At 38.7% G+C, this 20,748-nt stretch overlaps 1 protein-coding gene across 1 annotated transcript in view; it reads left to right on the forward strand.

Annotated features, from left to right (window-relative positions):
- The window catches only part of tmem161b (transmembrane protein 161B), a 26,341-nt gene continuing 5,593 nt past the window's right edge, over positions 1-20,748 (forward strand). The window contains exons 1-9 of the mRNA XM_051892518.1: positions 1-284; positions 6,944-7,047; positions 8,930-9,016; positions 10,637-10,734; positions 10,847-11,003; positions 14,349-14,500; positions 15,627-15,687; positions 15,849-15,989; positions 17,636-17,749. Coding sequence (XP_051748478.1) covers positions 282-284; positions 6,944-7,047; positions 8,930-9,016; positions 10,637-10,734; positions 10,847-11,003; positions 14,349-14,500; positions 15,627-15,687; positions 15,849-15,989; positions 17,636-17,749 — 917 coding nt within the window. The 5' untranslated portion in view covers positions 1-281. The remainder of the gene's footprint in view (positions 285-6,943; positions 7,048-8,929; positions 9,017-10,636; positions 10,735-10,846; positions 11,004-14,348; positions 14,501-15,626; positions 15,688-15,848; positions 15,990-17,635; positions 17,750-20,748) is intronic.

Here is a 20,748-nt window from a genome sequence, read left to right on the forward strand (position 1 = left end):
CATTATTAGGACGCTCTTGCAGTCATTAAACCGTACAGGCTTTCAGTGGCAGCCCAGTACCGAGAATCTGAGCGTGACCTCTACTGCAGTTGAAAACACAGTGGAGCCGCGGCTCGATCAGTGGGATGTTTGTTTAGGTATTCATTTTACCTGTCAACACAGTACTCTCAAATTCCAGCACCGCAAGACAGGCTTATGTGCTCCGTGCCGCTGGATCTCCGCTTAGGGGTGCTCAGAGTGTCAGTAGGCTTTAAGATTTATCACTGCACTGCAACATCAATATGGTAAGTGAGCACATCATCTGAATGCATTATTACTGTAATGTTTCCTTTAATTCAGACTAGGTATAAAAAGAGAGGATCTTTTATTTATTTGTTCATTCTGATGATAGAGGACCCAGGCTCAGAAGCATGACATTTCTTTACCTATTAGGATTGAGACCATTGCATTATATGGGTGTAAATGTATGCGTGGTTTTGATACAGAAATGCAGAATGATATAATTTAGTGTCATTTTAGTGGTAGTTGTAAATGCTGGAAACGATGGACATGACGGTTTTGCTAGTAGGGGGATGTGCCTCACCTGGTGCAGGTGCTTTTGACCTCAGAATGCCCTCCACTGTATGACGTCATGGAAGGGCACCAGAGGAGATCTCCTCATAACCATAAAATGACTTGCATCTTAAAGGGAAAGTTCACTCTAAAATGAAAATTCTGTCATCATGTACTTAGCCTCAAGTACTTTCAAACCTGTGTAAAAATGTATTTCTGTATAGAAAGAGATATGTTTTAGTCACCATTACCTTTCATTGTATGGAAAAGGTGAAATGAAAATGAACGGTTACAAACAGTCTGCATAACATGTCATTTTATGTTCCACAGAAGAAATAAAGTCATACAGGTTTGGAATGACATGAGGGTGAGTAAATGATGACAGAATGGTCATTTTTAGGTGAACTGTCTCTTTAACTATTAACCATTCTGATTTAATTCCTTACCTGTCATTGCTCAATTAAAGACGTGTATTATAGGCCTGTTTCAATACCTACATTTGCAGTCTTTGCACATGATCACTTGTCTACTAACATGATGTATTTCCTGTATTTGATTCAACCCTGCTGAAAAATCCAGCTAAAACCAGCCTAAGCTGGTTGGCTGGTCTTAGCTGGTTTGAGCTGGAAGTAGCTGGTCAAGCTGGTCTCCCAGCCTGGGTTAGCTGGTGTTCAGCTGGTGTTCAGCTGGTTTAAGCTGGTCTCCCAGCCTCCCAGTCTCCTAACTAACCAAAACCCCTCTAAAACCAGCTATGACCAGCCTGGCCAGCTTAGGTTGGTTTTAGCTGGATTTTTCAGCAGGGAAGTTGAGTTAGCATGAAGACTGCAAGTGTGTGTAGAACTGTTGACTACCTGATAGAACACACTTAAAGTGTTGTGCTGTAAAATTGCAAGTACTTTTTACAGAGTTATATTTACATGTTAAGATTTTCAATACTTTGTACTTTAACTGTTAAAGTAGTCCGTAACAGGTGGCAGTTTTGTGGTGCTTCTAATGATAGTAATAAAAAGCAGTTGCAAGCGTTTTATGAAATACACATACTCTGCACCAATACATTGTGCAGCACTGTTTTACTGCCATTTTTTTTTTCCAATTAAGTTACTTTAAGTACCTTAACACAATGAATGATGGGATACGCTTAGCCTCAAATACTGCTCAGACCTGGGTTCGTTTTGCACACATACTTCCTGTCACGTGTACACACTTTCGAGTGGCCAAGACTGCAGATGTGGTTGTTGGGACATTCTGTAAATTCATTAATATTTAACTCTCAGCAGAACTTCTAGTTCTGGATCGCTGGAGGCAGTACATTATAGGTTCCTTTATATGATGGTTTTAAGGTGATGTAATTAATATATCATCTAATAATAATGCTATTATATCAGTTTTAGGTTGATGTCAGTTTCTTTCCACACTGGCATTAGTCTTTGTGACTGGTTAAATTATAATCTACAACATATCAGTGAGAACTTGGGTAATGGAAGAAAATTAATTGCAATTTTAATCTCAAATTTCGACGTGTCGCCACAGGCTGTTTTTGAAGAGCTCAAAATCCATACTTTACGAGAGCTACTCTCCTCCTGACCATTATCTCATATGGTGACTGAGCTTCTAGACCTGCTGTTTATCTTCAGTGGCCCCCTTCAGAGCTCATTTGGCCCCTGTGCTGTCCAGGTCACTGCCAGTGTGGTAGATAAGTGTCCCATGCTGCTTCAATTACCTCTTCTGCCCCAACCTCTCATGGTGACTTACACTGATGGATCAAACTTCTCCAGCAAGGGAGTCATCCCATTTTTTATGTCACGCTTTTAAGGAGAGTGTCCAGGGTGTTGGTATCGTAAGGTGTGACACTTTTCTGATGGTTTGAGTCGACTGAAGGGAAGTTGCTTGGAAACTGACCCATCTCAACACTGATAGTTGGATGGACGTTAAGTTTTGCAACTGTATCTTCAGGAAATATCCCCAAACAATCCCTCATACTTAAAAATCCTCATTCCTCAAAGTCTTGCTATACAAGTGAGCAGTGACATGCTTAATGGTGCTACTAGTTCACCTTAAAGGGTTAGTTCACCCAAAAATTTAATTTATGTTATTAAGTACTCACCCTCATGTCGTTCCAAAACCATAAGACCTTCAAGAAAAGTAGTACAGACATTGTTAAAACAGTCCACGTGACTACAGTGGTTCAACTTTAATGTTATGAAGCAACGAGAATTATTTTTTGTGCACAAAAACAAAAGGTTGAACAACTGTAGCCACATGGACTATTTTAACAATGTTTTTACTACTTTTCTGGACATTGAATGTGGTAATTACCTTGCTTTCTATTGGGGATAAAAAACCTCTCAGATTTCATCAAAAATATCTTAATTTGTGCTCCAAAGATGGAAGAAGGTCTTACAGGTTTGGAAAGACATGAGGGTGAGTAATTAATGACAGAAATTTCATTTTTGGGTGAACTATCCCTTTAAATACTAGTTAAAGATAACATGCATGAATTTCTTCATGAAGTAGGTTATTTACAAATAAAACTGATTGCTGAATTTTCTGAGCACTTTTATTATGTCATTGTGTCTTTTAAATAAAACTACACTTGATTTCGGCCCACGCATGAATAACATCCCTTGATTCAACTTAATGGCAATTTTCCTGGCAGTCTCCCATTCATTCTTTATGGGCTGTATAGTTCCCATGGCAATTGGGATACCTGTCTGTTTCAGGTAAAGTGAGGGAAACACTGAAGTCTGGCTTGTTCTCTCAGTTGTTTGTGACCAGCAGTGAAAAGAAGCATGTGGCTGCTTTCATGTGTTTCAGACCAGCACATTATAGCTATTGTGCCATTGTGTGGCTCTACCTCTGTGCAGGTATTGGCGTTTTTCAAAAGGGTGAAAAGCGGGATAAAATAAATGAAATATAACATTTCAGTTGTTATGGAAAGCTTTGCATTTGTGCTGCACACTGAGTGAGCTTTTCATAGTGAAAGGTATGCTGAGAAACTCATTTTTCACAGTGTTTTACTGTGAATTAAATGGCAGCAGTGCTTAAATATCACAGCTGTTGATCGTCTAACTGGAATAATTGATGCTGTGGTTTTTAAAACAAGCACAGATTATGTAGTTGACTAAGGAAGTCAAGACAAATAGAGCAAAGGTTATTAACTTTGAAGAACTGAAATCACTTTTTGTACAGTTTAGACTGTCTTGGATACAGTGAGCATATATATAGTAGCATGGAAATGTATCAAACATAAAGGATTTGTGTGGAGTGAGGGATGTTAGGGGACCTAAAATACATGTTTAAACATGTTTGTAAATGTTTTGTTTTATTTACTGGTATTTTACATTATTTCTTAATGTATTAAATGTATGTAAATGTATGTAATTAAAACTTACACACTAATGCAGTTTTGACCCTGTATGACTTGTTGTCACTTGAAAATACTGTAAATGCTAAAAAACATTAAACATCAAAATTACATGCTTTATAGTTTTTCATATATTTTTTTTAACAGAAAAACCAGAGGTACATATCAGCTTAGATAGAAAGGCCTTTGAATATTATCTTGGACGAAGGGGGGCACTGGTTTAATGTAGAGCTGTTAGTGGTGCTTATTTTACGACACTGTCAAGATTTGTTAGACTTTTTCAGAGGTGCTCAATAGTGCTTGGAAATAAACTGCTAGATTTTCAAGAACATGGAACCATTGCACACCACAACTCTTGACAATTACGCTCCAAAGTCGTGGAAAACAATTCAACAAGTCAACCTTTCAAAATTATATCACATCACAGAATATTTCAGATAATTTTCTAGCTTTTCTGTCATTTGATTGAATTGCTCTACAATATGATTCATGATTTCTTCGTTCCTGAGTGACACGCCAGCCATGTTGCCATGCAAATTTCTTTTGTGTGAGTTTTGAAATGGCTAGCTAGGCACATAGCAATTTGTGCGGATCAGCGAACATTTGAATGCACATCACCATCTCCTCAACATAGGGGCAGGACACTGTGCCTTACACGCGTGGATGGTGAGATTGCCCATTGATGCCAGCGGTCCTCCCACGCTGTAGCTGGGATAGTTTGATGCTGGGGTGTTTAAGGCAATTACAGAGTAGGTGCTTGACTGGGGAAGTCCGCGTCATTTGCAAAGGTTATTACCTTTGAGGCAACAAATTCATTACTTTTCCCTTGCTCTGTGGACTTTTTAGTCATCTTTGTTTTTCCCTTAAATGTGACGTGACGAATGGCCAAGTGTGGTGTCCCATGCTCGGATTTTGTGCTCTGCATTTCACCCGTCCAAGTGCTTACACACAGTAGTGAACACACACCTGGAACATTGGGCAGACATTTTTGCTGTGGCACCCTGGGAGCGATTGGGAGTTAGGGGCCTTGCTCAAGGGCACCTCAGTTGTGGGTAGTGAGAGTGTAAGAGGGCACTGTGTTCATTCACTCCCCCCACCTACAGTACTGAGACTCAAACGTGCGACCTTCGAGTTACAAGTCCAACTCTCTAACCATTAGGCCACAACTGCCCCCAAAGGCTGGCCCACACTGAAATATTTTTAAAATCTTATCTGATTTCAAAATGTGAGAGACCACAAACAATTTAGTCAGAATTGCGAGATATACATTGATCAGGCATAGCTTATGACCACCTTCCTAATATTGTGTTGGTCCCCCTTTTGCTGCCAAAACAGCCCTGACCCGTTGAGGCATGGACTCCACTAGACCCCTGAAGGTGTGCTGTGGTATCTGGCAAAAAGATGTTAGCAGCAGATCCTTTAAGTCCTCTAAGTTGCGAGGTGGGGCCTCCATGGATCAATCTTATTTGTTCAGCACATCCCACAGATGCTCGATTAGATTGAGATCTGGGGAATTTAGGGGCACCTTAAAAACTCATTGTTGTGCTCCTCAAACCATTCCTGAACCATTTTTGCTTTGTGACAAGGCGCATTATCCTGCTGAAAGAGGCCACAGCCACCAGGGAATAATGTTTCCATGAAAGGGTGTACAATGCTTAGGTAGGTGGTACGTGTCAAAGTAACATCCACATGGATGGCAGGACCCAAGGTTTCCCAGCAGAACATTGCCCAAAGCATCACACTGCCTCCACTGGCTTGCCTTCTTCCCATAGTGCATCCTGGTGCCAAGTGTTCCCCAGGTAAGCGACATACACGCACCCGGCCATCCACGTGATGTAAAAGAAAACATGATTCATCAGACCAGGCCACCTTCTTCCATTGCTCCGTGGTCCAGTTCTGATACTCGCGTTCCCACTGTTGGCACTGTCGGCGGTGGACAGGGGTCAGCATGGGCACCCTGGCTGGTATGCGACTATGCAGCCCCATATGCAACAACCTGTGATGCACTGTATTCTGACACCTTTCTATCAGAACCAGCATTAACTTCTTGAGCAATTTGAGCTGCAGTAGCTCGTCTGTTGGATTGGACCACATGGACCAGCCTTCGCTCTCCACGTGCATCATTGAGCCTTGGCCGCTTAGACTGGGAACACCCCACGAGAGCTGCAGTTTTGGAGATGCTCTGACCCAGTCATCTAGCCATCACAATTTGGCCCTTGTTAAACTTGCTCAAATCCTTTCGCTTGCCCATTTTTTTTCTCCTTGTAACACATCAACTTTGAGGACAAAATGTTCAGTTGCTGCCTAATATATCCCACCCACTAACAGGTGCCATGATGAAGAGATAATCAGTGTTATTCACTTCACCTGTCAGTGGTCATAATGTTATGCCTGATCGGTGTAAACTCACAATTGTGAGTTACAAAGTCGCAATTGCGTTTTATATAGTCAGAATTGAGAGATGTAAACTCGTAAACAGTGATGTAAACAGCATTTTTTTTTTTGTTTTTTTTCTCAGAATTGGACGTCCTCACGACAGGATTTCCGATCTTAAATATTGAACATGTTGGATATTTACGATTTGAGATCGATGCGGCCTAGACGTTCTTCCAAGCAGATTCAGTCACTCTTAGCACACCTCACACCACAGGAAAATCTGATAATATAATCTGTAGAACCATCAAGATAATTGTTACTTTACCTAGGAATGTCGGGAGGGGAGAGTTGGGCCCAAAATCATCCCGATTATCCTGTAGTGTGTGGGTGCCTTGAGGCATTCCATTTTTTTTTTTTTTCTTAAATCCATATCTGCAAGAAAATTTCAAGTATTTTGAGTCATTTTATGCTAATTTTGCAAGACCGCAAATTTTACCTCAAATTTTGCTAGTTTGGTTTCAAAATCATATGTTCTTGCCAACCAAATCGGCAATTGAGGTTAGTAACTAGGTTTTTACTAGTCTGAATGCTGTTCTGTGTTCTTGCTGGTGCGATCAGAAAGTGTTCTAATATTTCACTCTTTCCCTTCAGGGTGTGATCAGTGTGCAGCTGGTGGTTACCATGGTAATGGCCAGCATGATTCAGAAGATCATACCCCACTATTCCTTTGCACGATGGCTCCTCTGCAGTGGCAGGTAATGAGGAAGTACAGCCCACTGTGCCACTCTGGCATCCCTCTAGATGGTCAACCTAAAATGGCATCTTAATCCACACGGCAGCTTTAACAACACAAACCACAGATCCTGCTCCACTTTGCGAGCACATCCCGTGTTTTATTGTTCATATTAAGGGCCCATCAAAAATGCATCATTATGGGGTTTCAGTAAGACCAAAGGGTATCATCAAAAAGCGCTGCAACCCAAGAGACCCGCTAACGAAAGTACAAGCCATGCTTGTTTCCCCCCCTTAATTAGCGCCATATGTGTTTAGAGTAAACAGCTCTTCCAAATGTGCTCAATAATTCATCTGTGCTTGTTTTTGGCTGTAAAAATAGTTTGGGAAAACTCTGGCTTGAGTGCAGGGCTTGAAGTGTTGCCCAGGAGACTTTCATAATTAAGTTTTCATTAGGAAGTAAACATGCAAAAACAACTGAAAGCAGTACAGCCCTCTCAGGGCTCGTGACAGGCCAGTTTCTAAACAAAGTTGAAGGGGTTGTGGTAAATGTTTGCCACCAAAGATGTGCTCATTTTATTAGCATCAAACAACCTTTATAATTTGGAGAAATAGTGTACACGAAAATTAAAATTCTGTGATCATTTACCCTCACATCTTTCCACTCTCATATGCCTTCGGTCTACCGTGGAACATAAAAGGAGAAATTCAGAAGGCTGCGCTTGACGCTCTTTTCCGTTCAGTTCCAGCGAATGTGGACTTAAGCTTTCAACCTTCAAAAAAGGTCACAAAAGGCACCATAAAAGAATTATGAAAGTGGTCCATGCAGTAAAAGTCAATAGGTTGAATCGCATGTAGTTTTAGACCCCATTGACTTATTGTATAGATACAAACATTCTTCAAAATATATTTATCTGTTCTGAGGAAGAAAGAAAGTCATAAAGGAGTAAATGATGACCGATTTAATTTTTTTGGGTGTCTGTGAAGTTTAAAATAACAAAACCAAAAACAGAAAATAACTTACTGCTCTTGATTGAATAACTTAGTAGCTTTGATAAGAATAAATTTCTTACTTGAATGCTGCTGTTAAATCCTCTGGTGAGGAGATAAACAAGGCGGACTGTGTACAGCTCACTCAGGGCGGGGTCTATGCTAATAGGGCAGAGTCTGTCAGCAGTCATGAGTGGGGCCTAAGCAATGTGACGTCACAAAAGCTGAGTGGATGGATTTTTACCATTCTAGGGTGGTTGCCGACAAACATTTATGTTTAAACACCATATAAAAGTGAATTTCGCATAATAGGTCCCCTTTAATATAGCAATGATGCATTAAATTGACCAAAAGTGACTATAAAGTCTCTCTCTCTCTCTCTCTCTCTCTATATATATATATATATATATATATATATTATTATACAATTTTTTTTTTTCCAAATAAATGTTGTTCTTTTGAACTTTCTATTAATCAAATAGTATTAAAAAAATGTATCATGGTTTCATAATACAAAAATATTAGCAGCTTAATTGTTTTCAACATTGATAATAATAAGAAATGTTTCTTGGGCACCAATTCAGCATATTACAATGATTCCTGAAGGATCATGTGACACTAATGATGAGTAATGATGCTGAAAATTCAACTTTGTCATCACAGGAATAAATCATATTTTAAAATATAGAAAACAGTTATTTTAAATTGTAATATTGTTAGTGTTATTATTATTATTTTACTGTGTTTTTGGTCAAATAAATGCAGCCTTGCATTAAGAGACTTCTTTCAGAAACATAAAATCTTACCGACCCCAAATGCTAGTGTATATATTGAATGGGTATATGCGTATATATATATTTTTCTAGAGCTCTTTGCATTTCAGAGATGGTGATATACTTCTCTTTGTCTTGTTAGTCTGCGTTGGTACCAGCACCCCACAGAAGATGAGCTGAGGACTTTGGCTGGAAAGCAGCAGAAAGGAGGAAAGAGCAAAAAGGACAGGTACAACACAGCCAACTAGATTTGTGCACATTTGACTTTTGTTTGACTGCTTGTGAAGATCAAGCAGCCTTGTTGCCTATATTCCACTGTGGATGAAAGCTGTGGACTATGCATACAATGCTAATTCCCTGAAAAGGTAGACTAGCCTATGTCTAGCAGCTTAGTTTTGATAGTCAGCTCTATTATACCTACCTCCTGTTCTCAGACAAAAGCCCATTTTTGCTCTGCAGGGAGCTCTTGGGCCATTTTGTCAGGCAGGTATGCCGCAATCCTGTGCAGAGAGACTACCATGCCCACAGTGCTTTTGTGCTGAACACCATTGTGCACACTGACCTATGTAAACAACAGAGACCCAAAGGAGAAGTCCAAGAATCTCAGGTTCAGCTGGCTTGGAGCCACAGGGCAGAAAGCTTGCATACTAGACTCGTTCACGCTAAGGCCTGTGCCCCTTTCCAATATCCCACCGCTCCCAGCAGAGCCCGACATTCATTTCTCTGTTCTTTGTCATGCAGACAGCATTAGAGATGGGTGGAAATATGTTTGATTTGAACGTTGTATGGATTTAGCTCTTTTTCAAAAGCGAGGAGGGCTCCTCTAATCCCCAGTAAAATGTGCAAACTCTAGTGTTTGGTTTCCAATAGAGACAGAGCCCTCAGTTAGTCTGTGAAAAATCTGCTGTCCTTTGAACCAAGTTGCCGATCCCACACGTTGATACCTGCTTTGCAGTTCTTTCTATTATTTTGCTTGCTCATCATTGTGAATAATTAAAATCTTATATTAAATTTAGCATTGTTTATAATAATTAGGTGCCCTGAAAAGCTAAAGTGATCAAAAGTGACAATAAAGACATTTATAATGTTACTGAAGATTTTATTTCAAATAAATGCTTTTCTTTTGAACTTTCTATTCATGAAAGAATCTTGAAAACAAATTGAATCAACTTAAACTCTGACATCCCATAGATGTTAGCTGAGTATTACAAAATAAATGAAACAAAAGTGTCTTTTGAAATTGGGAGCTTCTGAACTTCTCACCCTGATGATAAAATCCCACTTCACATTAGCAACTAGGATTCACACCGTCAGGAAGGAGATATGAGTCATGTGACGCATTGCATTGTGTGATGAGGTTAAATGCCAGAGAAGCCCCATCATCCTACAACTGAAGCCACTTATAAGAGTGCTGAAACATCATAAATGAATGGATAAAGTAGCCCAGATGCTCTTGAATAAATTCTGTCTTATCTGGGCAGCAGAGGATGATAACGGCGGTTACTTGGAAGAACATACGGTTATCATTTTGAACATCATTTTGAGTTTTTTTTATAAAGTATGCTAATTATTCTTATTTATGTTTGGCCTAGATATTGAGTAATGTGCTTTGCCAAATAAATAATAAACTGCTGTGTTTTATATTCAGTTTTATTCAAAAGAATAAATAAAAAGCAACTTTAATACAATTTATGCAATATTTCTGGCAAGTGAATGGAGAAATATAGCACTCTAGTACTCACTTTTGGTTTTTGGCCCCAAATGTCCTTGGTAATTTGTGTGTGTTTCATCTTAGCCTACTTTCAGTGCATAACTATTATATGTGCTATGTTCACGTTTTGCTTCTCAGGAAGTACAATGGGCACTTAGAGAACAAGCCGATGACTATTCCCAAAGACATCGACCTTCAGCTGGAGACTAAATGCATTGCAGAAGTGGACACACTTGGTAACTCACTTGTTGTCATTATATACCCAATGAACCCTTGAGCTTGAAGGATCTTCTTAAAAAGTCTGGTTCCTAAAGCTTCTCTTTTTTTCTGGCTATCTTTTTTGTCTAGCTCTGCATTATTTTCCTGAATTCCAGTGGTTGGTGGATTTTACGGTGGCCGCCACAGTGGTGTATTTCATCACTGAACTGTACTTCTGTGTGGCGGAGCCCAGTGGGGAGATGAACATCAGTGTGGTGTGGAGCCTGCTGGTCTTGGCCTTTGTCATGTATCCCTTTCGAGCTAGAACTACTGAAGAAGTTTTTCATCTTTTGCATTGGTTTCCCTCTTTCATATTTTATTGCTAATAATTCTTGTAAGTATTTCATTATTGGTATAGTTGACAAATAACATGGTCTTTTTTACTATATCAAGATTTAAATTTAAAATTGATATACAATACAGCTAAAAATGGGGTCAGTAAGGTTATTATTATTTTTTTGAAAGACATTAATACTTTTATAGTGTGCTGCAGTGATGATGTTTTTGTAGGCCAACCTGGAAATTGGCATCACCCTGGTTCCCTCGACAAAAACCCAATAAGATTTTTCCATTGGCTTTTGGATTATCGCAAAAAATAAGCTCTGTGGTCAACAAAAGTTTATGATACTTCCATGTTTTGTCCATCAAGACAATTTAAAAAAAAATGAACAACTTTTATAAATTTTGAAGCATAAATACAATCGCCAGAAATAAAAAGCTAACCTTAGGCTATAAACGAACTACACCACAGTCGCTCAACTTCAACATCACCACCACCAAGATTCCAACAACTTTCAGTCTTTATTTAAAAAAAAAAATAATAATAATTTGAACATTTGATAGTTTGCAAGAGAGTGATTATAAACACAACATGAATGCGGACTAGTGAGTAGATGAGTATTCCTGTTCGGTGAAAATCGAATGTGAAACTTGAAAAAATATCTTGAGCTTGTGCTCAACACAGATCTTATTTCAGGCTTGTAACCAAAATTCCATTGACTTCGGGACGATAGAACCGGATGGAACCGTTTCTGGGTTATGCAAAAATACGTCATCTCTGCAGCACTCGATTCAGCAAGGATGCATTCATTTGGTCAAAAGTGACAGTTACACAAAAATTCCATTTAAATTAAATGCTGTTCTTTTAAATATTTTATTCTTCAAATAATTCTGAAAAAGAATATCACAATTTACACAAAAATACTAAGTAGCAAAACTGTTTTCAACATCGATAATAAGATTTTTTTTTTTTTTTTTTTTTTCTTGTGGACCAGCATATTAGAATGATCATGTGACACTGAAGACTGGATTAATGATGCTGAAAATTCAGCTTTGCCATCACAGGAATAAATTACATTTTAAAATATATGAAAATAGAAAAAGTTATTTTAAATTGTAATAATATTTCACAATATTACAGCTTTTACTGTATTTTTGATCAAACAATTGCAGCCTTGGTAAGGGTAAGCCTTTTCTTTCAAAAACTTTAAAAAATCCTTCCCGACCCCATACTTTTCAACAGTATTGCAAATGTAGTTAGAGCTTTTCTCCTATTTATTAATAGTTTTTTAATCACCTTTTAGCCTTAAAAATGATCACATTTTAATAGTTCAGTGATTTTAGCAAATTTGTTTTAGAAAAGCCAAATTTTCCATTTAGTCTCCATTTTTACATTTTCTGAAGAAAATGTGACTGGTTTTGCCTGTGCAAATATCAATCAACGCAACAATACTAGGGCATTTTTCATGGTTGCCAGGGTATTGCTATACGGTTGCTTAGATGTGTTTTTATAGCATAGTTTTTAGTGATTTGAAGTGAATCATCATTCTCTACACTTTGGTTTGGGGTTTGTTAAAATCCATAATCGCAAAAATGAGTAGAAGTAATGGAGATGCTTAACAAACACCACTAGTAATAATATAATAATTTGAAAATATTGTTTAAATTACTTCTAGATGACATCTAGCATGTCCCACTGCACTTGCATGAAGCTCATAATGTAATTTCTCAGCACATGATTTGACTTGCATAGGGAGCATTTTGTTATTTTAACAAAACTACAGAAGGAACCTTTAAAGTTCTTTATTCAATAACATGTTCATAGTCCTTAAATGTTAAAACATTCTTTGTAAAACACAACCCTTGTGGAGAAGCTCAATTTTCAGTCTCGATGCAGGGACAGTCTAGGCGTGAGTGATGAAAGCTGCACCTGTTGCCTTTTACCTGCTACTTTCCCCTTCTAGTGCCTCACCAAATCACACACATTAACCCCGGCACAGTCCACAAAGATCAATCTCCCTCCGCTCGGCACTGCCCTTTACCTAGCTCAGCCTGCCACAGAAGATTGGAGGCCCAATTTTCACGGCCCACCGGACTGATTTGCCTGGGAAAAGGAGAGGAACGAGGGAAGGTGCCTGGTAGGGTGATGAAGATGATGACGATGATGATAGGTCTATATGTGTGCAAATGGCTGAATGTGGACAGGAAGGAGCCATTTTTCCTGATCTCAGTGGAGAGTGTGTGGTGGGGAAAATGGCCTTGTCAAAGAGATGGTCACTGAAATATTTTCTCAGATGGCCGCCCGCTTGCTTTGCAGATTTGCACGACGTAGCCACAAGTTGAATGATTGACCCTAGACCAGTATAATCAAAATGGGCACATATAGGCAAGCTGTCGTAACAAAGAGGCGCAGCTGGACGTTTTCTGTCTGCTGTTGACGCTTTTCAAATTTGTCGTTTCTCACCTCAGGGATATTAGCTTTGACACTGTTTGATGGGGCATGTTTTAAATGCATTTCTCTACTGCTGTGACACTAAAGGTGAGACTTATACCATGACTTTTGCACAGATTTTTGCCCTGGTTTTCAGTCTTTCAGTCTTTGGGCAGTCAGAGTTGACCGATTTCACAGAAAATTGTGTAGTGTAGACAGTGAACAGACTTTTTTTTAGCTTCAGACTCTGATTCCATGCAGTCAGAGGATATTAAACGTTTAATATTTTGAGCCGATTTTAGAACGCATATTGTTCTCATTTTTCAATGTTTCTGTGTGAGTTTGGTTTGAAAATGACTTGAAAAGTCTGTTAGTGTATGATCTTCACACGTTTAGTTTACAATGCCCAGGTTTTCTCTCTAAACATTTACAAAATCTTCAGTGTATGTTTCCTAGTGTTTAAAATCCGATTTTAAAAGCCATGCAGTGTATTACAGCCTTCAGGAAGTGCTTTGTAGAGCAGAGATGATTAGAACCTGACCATTTTCAGTAATACAGAGAGTTTGTATGTAGATTACAAGAGAGTAATGTCACTTAAAGGAAAAGTCTATTAAATCCAACTTGAGCTCTATCAACCGCATATGTAGCAGTTTGTAAAAATGAAGGGAAAATGTGTTTCGTTATTCTCTTACAATGGACGTCTATGGGGCAAGTGTACAGCAATTATTATAACCCACTATTATTAATCATAACCCAGAATACTTCTTTAATTAGGCTATGAATTCATTCAAGCCTTTATCTGATGTGTTTGGAGAGCAATTTTTGGTATAGTGTACAAAAGTGCCCTTTGTGACCATGTTCCTTAGCTTCAGTTTTTCTCAGGAAGATCCTTTTCTCCCTGACGGCTCACTACTTCAGACTAGAGGAGGGCGGTGAGCGTTCCCTCTGCATCACCTTTGCCTTTTTCTTCTTTGTGAAAGCCATGGCTATCCTTATTGTCACAGAGAACTACCTGGAATTTGGCCTCGAGACAGGTATAGTAGTGTCAAGTAGTTTTTTTTTTTTGTTTTTTTTTTTTTCGTGTCGGTTTCTTTTTTTTCTTTTTTTTTTTACAGTATGTAGTAACATAGAATGTGAGACCATTGTGTTCTAAAATTAACACATGACATTGGAAATATTTAAAACTGGTGATGAAACTGTACTTTACATTATTTCATTAAAAAAAAAAAAAAAAAAAATCATTGGCTATTTTCCCTTGCGTATTTGCATTTCATCACTCATAGCATCATACACTAATTAGTCCTGGAATGAAAGCAACATTCACAAAAATGTAGGCTGCTATTGGGTTTTCTTTTTCTTCATATTTTTATTCGAGATGTCGCTTAACACCAGGAATGTGTGGCCGCATGTAGACAATAAAAGAAAACCTTTTGGCTTTCCAGTTAAATTTTTGACAAAATTGTCCACCACGCTTTTGTTTTAGATCATTTTCATCTCTTTGATTTGAATCACTCACATCACTTCATGTCACTCTAGCATTATGATTTAAACTGCGCTAAACTATGTTGTGATTTAAAAAACTGTAATGTAACACTATTTTACTTGCTCACCATAGTCATTTTCACCATAGATCCTATAATCAGGGTCCGGATTAAACACTTGGACTATGACTTAACAGGAGTGCAATACTGACAACAAATTATATCTCAATATTTTTTTTTTTTGAATAATAATAATTAGACAATATTTTGCAGAGTGTGTTTTTGTGCTGGTACTTTTGCTGATTTAGGTCTGTTTTGGACAGCTTACTTCCAAAGTTTTTCGTATTCCTTATCTTCTGTGCTATGGTTAGTTCACAGCAGTGGCAGAATTGAACTTTTCCACTATGAGGCAACATTTCCCCCCTTATATAGTTTTTGCCTATATAATTGCAATTTCTTTCTATCCTTATTAGCTGTATGCATCATTAAATTTGTCAAATTCTCACATTTAATGTCAGGTCGCACATCGATACAAAAATAACGAGGATATTATCCTATACGATACATATCGCACACCACTACTATGACTTTTTTTTTTTTTTTTTTGACAACATTTATTTATATTTAAGAATTTCTGTCTATATACACTGTTTCTATCCTCCCTTTTCTCCTTTCGTAGGCTTTGCAAATTTTTCCGAAAGTGCCGTGCAGTTTCTGGAGAACCAAGGCCTTGAGTCCCAGTGAGTATTATGGCCAGTGTCCCCCCACCCCCTTTGTCAGTACAGTGGGAGTGTATGTATACAGTATACCATGTCTCTGTGGGTTGGGATTAAACCATGTATGTGATGGTTTGTGCTTCCCTGTGGTGAACAGGCCTTGCTCTCTTCCTCTGCCTCTACAGGGGCCCCATATCCAAGCTGACCTTTAAGCTGATCCTGGCACTGCTCTGCGCTCTCATTGGAGCCTTCCTCACCTTCCCTGGCCTGCGATTGGCCCAGATGCATCTTGATGCCCTCACGCTAAACAACTGCAAAGTCACACAGTAAATGTTTCAAAATAATACACAATTTATTACATATCATCCTCATAATTACTACTAGGGGTGTAACGGTGCATGTATTCTTCCCAAACCGTACGGTACGGACGTCACGGTTCGTGCAGTTAAACGACAAATACCGTCAGTCCCCAGCGGAGTCCCAATCCAATCCAGAAGGGCGCGTGCATGGTAATGCAACGCCACAACAGGAGAAAGGGCAAATAAAAAGAAAGGCAGATGATTTAGATATGTGTGTAATCTCTCAACCATCAACCGTGGATAGACATTAATAAAACAGCTTAAGAATAATTGTCCCACGTGGCATTACATTTACCTCAGGCAAGTCATTTACTGTCTACAGCATGTTAGTTCACTAGAGAAATGAACTCTAGAGAGGAGCATTTCACTAAATATATGCACTATATTAGCTTATATATTCATTATAATTTAATGTATTTATTATATTTATTATATATAGTCATATGTACTTTACCTGTTAGTAATGTCTTAATTATTTATTATATGTTTAAATAAATTTGTCATGAAAACAAGTTGCTCTGTTGTTAATTGTAACCTTTAAAGGGTTAGTTCCCCCAAAAATGAAAATAATGTCATTTATTACTCACCCTCATGCCGTTCCGCACCCGTAAGACCTTCGTTAATCTTCGGAAAGCAAATTAAGATATTTTTGTTGAAATCCGATGGCTCAGCGAGGCCTGCATAGTCAGCATTGACACTTCCTCTCTCAAGATCCATAAATGTAATAAAAAACATATTTAAATCAGTTCATTTGAGTACAGTGGTTCAATATTAATATTATAAAGCGACAAGAATATTTTTTGTGCACCAAAAAAAACAAAATAACGACTTATATAGTGATGGCCGATTTCAAAACACTGCTTCATGAAGCTTCGGAGCGTTATGAATCTTTTGTGTCGAATCAGATGTTCGGAGCGCCAAAGTCACGTGATTTCAGCAGTTTGGCGGTTTGACACGCGATCCAAATCATGATTCGACACAAAAGATTCATAACGCTCCGAAGCTTAATGAAGCAGTGTTTTGAAATCGGACCGAACCGTGACTTCAATACCGAGGTATGTTCCGAACTGTCATGTTTGTGTACCGTTACACCCCTAATTACTACTATGTTGAAACCAGTCACTTTAGTAATTTGAATTATTAGTATTTCTGTCCTTACATTTAACATAATATATTCAGATCTAGATGATTTGTCAACCTGAATTGAAACAGTTTGTATTTAAATATTGTAGCCCCTAGCAATATTTCCATGTTAATTCATGTGGAGCATTAGTTTCTCACTATATGCTCAGCAAGTTAGCAGACAAGTATTACTGCAGTTGGACCTGTTCTCCATTTTCAGCCAGCATTGGGCTTTAGGGTAACTGTGTTACAAAAGAGGAGTTAGGCATTACACATCTCACATAGCTAATCCTCTTCTGCTCTCATGACACTATGGGGCTTACAGTTAGACCTCTTTAAGGCCTGGATTACATCCATGCTTCTTGTGCTGGCGAAATGCTACATTTAAAGCAGTGGTACTTCATGGTAGTTGATGTTTACTGCTCCACTGATATTGATACTCTTGTGTGTTGCCATGTCTAATTGGTTGTTTTTATGTGTCCATCCTTCAGGACTTTGCTGCATATCAACTTCTTGGCCCCCTTGATTATGGTACTGCTATGGGTGAAGCCCATAACAAAGGATTACTTAATGAATCCCACATTTGGGAAAGATAGTGTGCCTTTGTGAGTACCTCATTTTATGTGTTTTTTCAACATTACATTTTGCATTACTAGTTATTAGATTAATTGTTCTTGATTAATTAAAAACCTTTGTTTACTCAAGGAGATTCACTTTAAAGTAGGGCTGTGAATGCGTTAAACCATGTTATTAATTCAAAATCCTTAATGTGTTAAAATAATTAACTGCAAATAACGCAAATAAATGAAGAATGCGAAATTAAGACATTAACATAATTTACGTCACGCAGTTACATGATCTTAGAAGTCGGAAGTTTATCACACTGAGCGTCTACAATGTCGCAAGCACCTGTAACCCTAGTAGGTGGAAATTTCTATTCTAACCCCTTAACCTGATTTCTCTTCTCTGTTTTTGGAGATTATTTTAAGCTGCTAAACTCTGGGAAAGTTTTCAGTCCAGTGATCCAACAATCAGTCCAAAACAGCGCTAATGCAAAGAAAACCAGGCTTATTACATTAGAGATGGCAGAGAGAACAGTGACTCATGGCCAGTTTTCACTGAATTATTTATTCCAGCGTGTGTTTAGCTTTAAAACAAGAGCTCTGTCATATTCTGTGATTGTTTCTGAAGAGCGGGAGCCCTCACGCATTGCGCTGTGAGAAATACAGACTGGATGGAACGTCAAAACATCCCACCGCTGGCCAGATGATACGGAAACTACGTTTATCGGCTGGATAAAGCAAACCAGCTTTTCGCTAGTAAAGTTTTGATGGATGCGAATTGTAAAGATGATTGCGGTGACGTACAGGAGTTGTACAGTAAGCAGGCCTGAGTCTATTATTGATGTGCAAACAAAACGTGCATGTACGCTCTTGACGCACTTATCGCACATTGTATTTATTCACAAACACATTTCTGTCCATTCATGTTGTTTCCACACATTCAGGATAATCTCCATATGGTCCTGTTCAGTACCACAACTTGACTTGTCTAAAACGTAAACAAGCTTATTGCTGTTGCACTGTACACATACTATACACTGAATTCTGAAAAGTTTTGTTCTGTAATGTTTTTTTTTTTCCCCATGTGTGCTTTGGTGTGCTTACATTCATGAATTATATGGACTTCTTCTATCATTGGGTTATTAGATGTCCTTTTGGTGTTTCAATTCCAAGTGTCCTTTTTGGGAAAGACACCTACTTTTACCTTGAAAAAAGCTGGGAGAAAATACAGTTTTGTGAGAATCATCCTTCAATCTGATAGTTTACTTTGTTGGATATAGCAAATGGTGACAAATAAGCACGTTAAACAAGATATTTCACGATAAGTCTGCGATTAATCGTGATTAATTGCACAAAAACCCCTAAACTTAAACTCTAATAATAATAATAATAATAATAATAATAACAATGTCTTTTATAATTAAAGTATTATTATAATTTGTTCTGCCTCTGAAATGGCTTTTTTTTATGCCATGAAGGGCAGAAATAATGTTGACAAATTGGTACGTTTTTGTTTTATCTGCTTACGCCCCACTGATGTAAGGTGGTGGAACTTCATGCTTTTTTCTAAGAAAAAAAAGAAGAAGAAAAAAGTACATTTTCGTGCAAATAAAATTGTACAAATTCAAACATAATTGCCACTGCGTAAAATAGTCACGTTTTCTCGTGAGATCAAATAGCCATAAGCTGATATATATACAGTATCTCACAAAAGTGAGTACACCCCTCACATTTCATCTTCTCAAGGGACAATACTATAGAAATGAAACTTGGATATATTTTAGAGTAGTCAATGTGCTGCTTGTATAGCAGTATAGATTTACTGTCCTCTGAAAATAACTTAACATACAGCCATTATTGTCAAAATAGCTGGCAACAAAAGTGAGTACACCCTAAGTGATAACACTTGTATGTTGTTTAACCATGCAAAGCCACGTCTTATTCATCATGTTCAATTTTTGTCTGCTTGACAGGACCATACAAATGTGTGGATCTTGTATTAGAGCAGTTAAAATTTGGTGCTTTGAGTACAATTCTCTTATACCGATCACTGGATGTTCAACATGGCAACTCTCTGAGGATTTGAGAATTAGAATTGTTGCTCTCCACAAAGATGGCCTAGGCTATAAGAAGATCGGTAACACCTTGAAACTGAGTTACAGCACAGTGGCCAGAGTCATAGAGAGAGGTTTTCCCAGATGGGTTCCACTCGGAACAGGCCAAAGAAGTTGAATCAAAGAAGTTGAGACCTTGTGCTGTGCGTCAGGTGCAGAAGCTGGCTTCAAAAAACAGATGCATGAGTGCTGCCAGCATTGCTTTAGAGGTTGCAGAAGCGGGAGGTCAGCTTGTCAGTGCTCAGACCATACGCCGCACACTGCAGCAAGTCGGTTTGCATGGCCATCGTCCCAGAAGGAAGCCTCTTCTGAAGCTGGCTCACAAGAAAGCCCGCAAACAGTTTGCTGAAGACAACCTGTCCAAGAGCATGAATTACTGGAACCATGTCCTGTGGTCTGATGAGACTAAGATAAACTTGTTTGACTCAGATGGTGTCCAGCATGTGTGGCGACGCCCTGGTGTGGAGCACTAAGAAAATTGTGTCTTGCCTACAGTCAAGCATGGTGGTGGTAGCATCATGGTCTGGGGCTGCATGAGTGCTGCTGGTACTGGGGAGCTACAGTTCATTGAGGGGAAACATGGATTCCAACATGTACTGTGACATTCTGAAGCAGAACCTGATGCCCTTCCTATCAGAAACTGGGCTGAACGGCATGATAATGACCCCAAACACACCGCCAAGTTGACAACTGCCTTGCTGAGGAAGCTGAAGGTGAAGGTGATGGAGTGGCCAAGTATGTCTCCAGACCTGAGCCCTAAGGTGGAGAAGCGCTATGTGTCTAACATCCAGCAGCTCCTTGATGTCATTATGGAGGAGTGGAAGAGAATCTCAGCAACAACCTGTGCAGCTTTGGTGAATTCCATGCACAGGATGATTAAGGCAGTGCTAGATAACAGTGGTGCTCACACAAAATATTGACACTTTG

The sequence above is a fragment of the Ctenopharyngodon idella genome, chromosome 5, assembly GCF_019924925.1.
Source record: "Ctenopharyngodon idella isolate HZGC_01 chromosome 5, HZGC01, whole genome shotgun sequence".
In the NCBI taxonomy this organism is placed as follows: Eukaryota; Metazoa; Chordata; class Actinopteri; order Cypriniformes; family Xenocyprididae; genus Ctenopharyngodon; species Ctenopharyngodon idella.